At 67.5% G+C, this 289-nt stretch overlaps 1 protein-coding gene across 1 annotated transcript in view; it reads right to left on the bottom strand.

The window, feature by feature from the left end:
* Positions 1-286, bottom strand: part of LOC104494125 (secreted frizzled-related protein 5-like) — a gene marked incomplete at both ends in the record, with an annotated part of 585 nt that extends 299 nt beyond the window's left edge. The window contains 1 exon segment of the mRNA XM_010136914.1: positions 5-286. Within this exon segment, the coding sequence (XP_010135216.1) occupies positions 5-286 (282 nt within the window).
* Between the last annotated feature and the right edge of the window lie 3 nt (positions 287-289).

Raw genomic sequence — 289 nt, 5'->3', positions numbered from 1 at the left:
CCACCTCGCAGAGGGAGCGTCAGGGGTAGACGGGCCGGTCGAGGCAGACTGGGGCAAAGAGGGAGCAGAGGAAGAGCTGGGTGTCGGTGTGGCACTGCTTGGCTAGCAGGGGCACCCAGCTGCTGGCCTGCTGCTTGCTGGCCTGGTGCTTGTCCTCGGCCATGGTTTCATGCTCCAGCAGGTTGGGCAGCCGCATACGCTTGTAGCCCACGTCGCGGCAGAGCTGCATGTCGGGCGGGATGTCGAGGCACTGCGGCTCCCGCCCGTAGAAGCGCCCGTGGGGCAGGCT

This window comes from Buceros rhinoceros, unplaced genomic scaffold, assembly GCF_000710305.1.
Source record: "Buceros rhinoceros silvestris isolate BGI_N320 unplaced genomic scaffold, ASM71030v1 scaffold31275, whole genome shotgun sequence".
NCBI lineage: Eukaryota > Metazoa > Chordata > Aves > Bucerotiformes > Bucerotidae > Buceros > Buceros rhinoceros.
Note: the sequence above shows the minus strand (reverse complement) of the source record. Positions and strands in the feature narration are given on the sequence as shown.